Raw genomic sequence first — 1,684 nt, 5'->3', positions numbered from 1 at the left:
CTACGGTTTAAGCCATGCCTACAGGCTGGAGGTTCGCTGTGTCTGTTTTTTGGAGGCAGAGTCTGAAAAACTTGGCTGCGCTGGTTTTGAACTGTGACCCTCCAGGTTTCAGCCTCCAAGGCGGGTAGGATTGCCTGGGCGGAGCTGTCTGCTTTCCAATAGCCATCTCCACGCCTGGATTTCCACTCAGGGGTGTGTGAGGAGAGGGAGACAGGATGTCTATGGCAGGCGATTTCGGAGGGCGAGGGCCTTGTGCAGAGTGCGCCCCAGGGCGTTCTTCACCTCATTATTTCTCAGGCTGTAGATGATGGGGTTCAACATGGGAGTGACCACAGTGTAGGTCAGGGATAACAGCTTCTTGCTTTCAGGAGAATTGTTGGATTTAGGTTGAAAATACGTGAGGCTCGAAGACACATAGAAGAGGGAGACCACGAGGAGGTGGGAGCAGCAGGTGGAGAAGGCCTTGCGCTTGCCCGCGGCCGAGGGCATCCGGAGGATGGCGAGGGCAATGCGGGTGTAGGAGCCCAGGATCAGCAGGCAGGGGAGCATGACCACCAGCACGGTCCCCACGAGGGCGTAGACCTCAAAGCGAGCCGTGTCCCCGCACACCAGCCTCAGCACGGGCGGGCTGTCGCAGAAGAAGTGGTTCACCTTGTTGGTGGCACAGAACGGGAAGCTGAAGAGCCACGCGGTCTGCACGGTCGCCACGGGGAAGCCGGGGAACCAGGAGGCCACCGCCAGCTGGGCTCGAGTCCTGGGGCTCATGATGAGCGGATAGTGCAAGGGACTGCAGATGGCCACGTAGCGGTCATAGGCCATGGTGGCCAGCAGGCAGCATTCAGCCACCCCGAAGAAGAAGAAGAAGTACATCTGCGCGGCACAGCCGAGGAAGGAGATGGTGGTGTGTGGGGTGAGCAGGGTGCCCAGCATCTTGGGCACAATGACGAGGTTGAAGCCGATCTCCAGGAAGGACAGGTTGCGCAGGAAGAAGTACATGGGGCTGTGCAGCCTGGGGTCAGCCAGGGTGACCACGATGATGAGGCTGTTTCCCAGCAGGGTGAGCAGGTAGACGGCCAGGAAGGCCAGGAAGAGCAGCAGCTGCAGGTCCTTGGGGAGGGAAGAGAAGCTCATGAGGATAAACTCATCTACTCTTGTCCAGTTTCCCGCAGCCATGGAGACAGGCAAGACGCCACAGTGGGGTCATGGGAGAAGTTCTTGATTGGAAGAATCTTATTTTAAATATGTGTTTTCTCCCCCTCCTGTTTCTCATTAATGTAAGGGAAAAAGTCACAAATCTCCATTGTAAGAGGAAGGGTTTTTGTGGTGTCTAAAAATGAATGCACACAAAGAAAGGATATTCACTCAGTAAGCTGTGATTTATGAGATATCTTTCTTTAAATTTATTCTTGTGTGATTTGGCTTCTACTTCGTAAGCCTTTGTTCCCAAACAAATTTGAGCATTTTCATGTATACCCACTTTCTGCTTCCCACTTAAAATATATTAGTAATGGTGAAATAAATGGACTCCAGAGGCAAAGGAATGGAATCAAGTAAGAAAAAGAGTAGAAAAAGATACACACACACGTGTGTGTGTGTGTGTATATATATATACAAGGTTCCTTCTTTTTATCTTCACAAGTTAATGATTTCCTTTATGAACACATTTAGGGACTGCCCTTTCAAA

The 1,684-nt window shown here is 52.0% G+C and overlaps 1 protein-coding gene across 1 annotated transcript; it reads right to left on the bottom strand.

Annotated features, from left to right (window-relative positions):
- Positions 1 to 219: 219 nt before the first annotated feature.
- LOC125362037 (olfactory receptor 10A5) lies at positions 220 to 1,173 on the bottom strand. Its single transcript, XM_048360692.1, has one exon. It carries the CDS (start codon positions 1,171 to 1,173, stop codon positions 220 to 222), a length of 954 nt encoding a protein of 317 aa, XP_048216649.1.
- Positions 1,174 to 1,684: the final 511 nt, after the last annotated feature.

The sequence above is a fragment of the Perognathus longimembris genome, chromosome 13 (genome assembly GCF_023159225.1).
Source record: "Perognathus longimembris pacificus isolate PPM17 chromosome 13, ASM2315922v1, whole genome shotgun sequence".
Lineage (NCBI taxonomy): Eukaryota > Metazoa > Chordata > Mammalia > Rodentia > Heteromyidae > Perognathus > Perognathus longimembris.
This window is presented reverse-complemented; position numbering and strand designations above follow the sequence as displayed.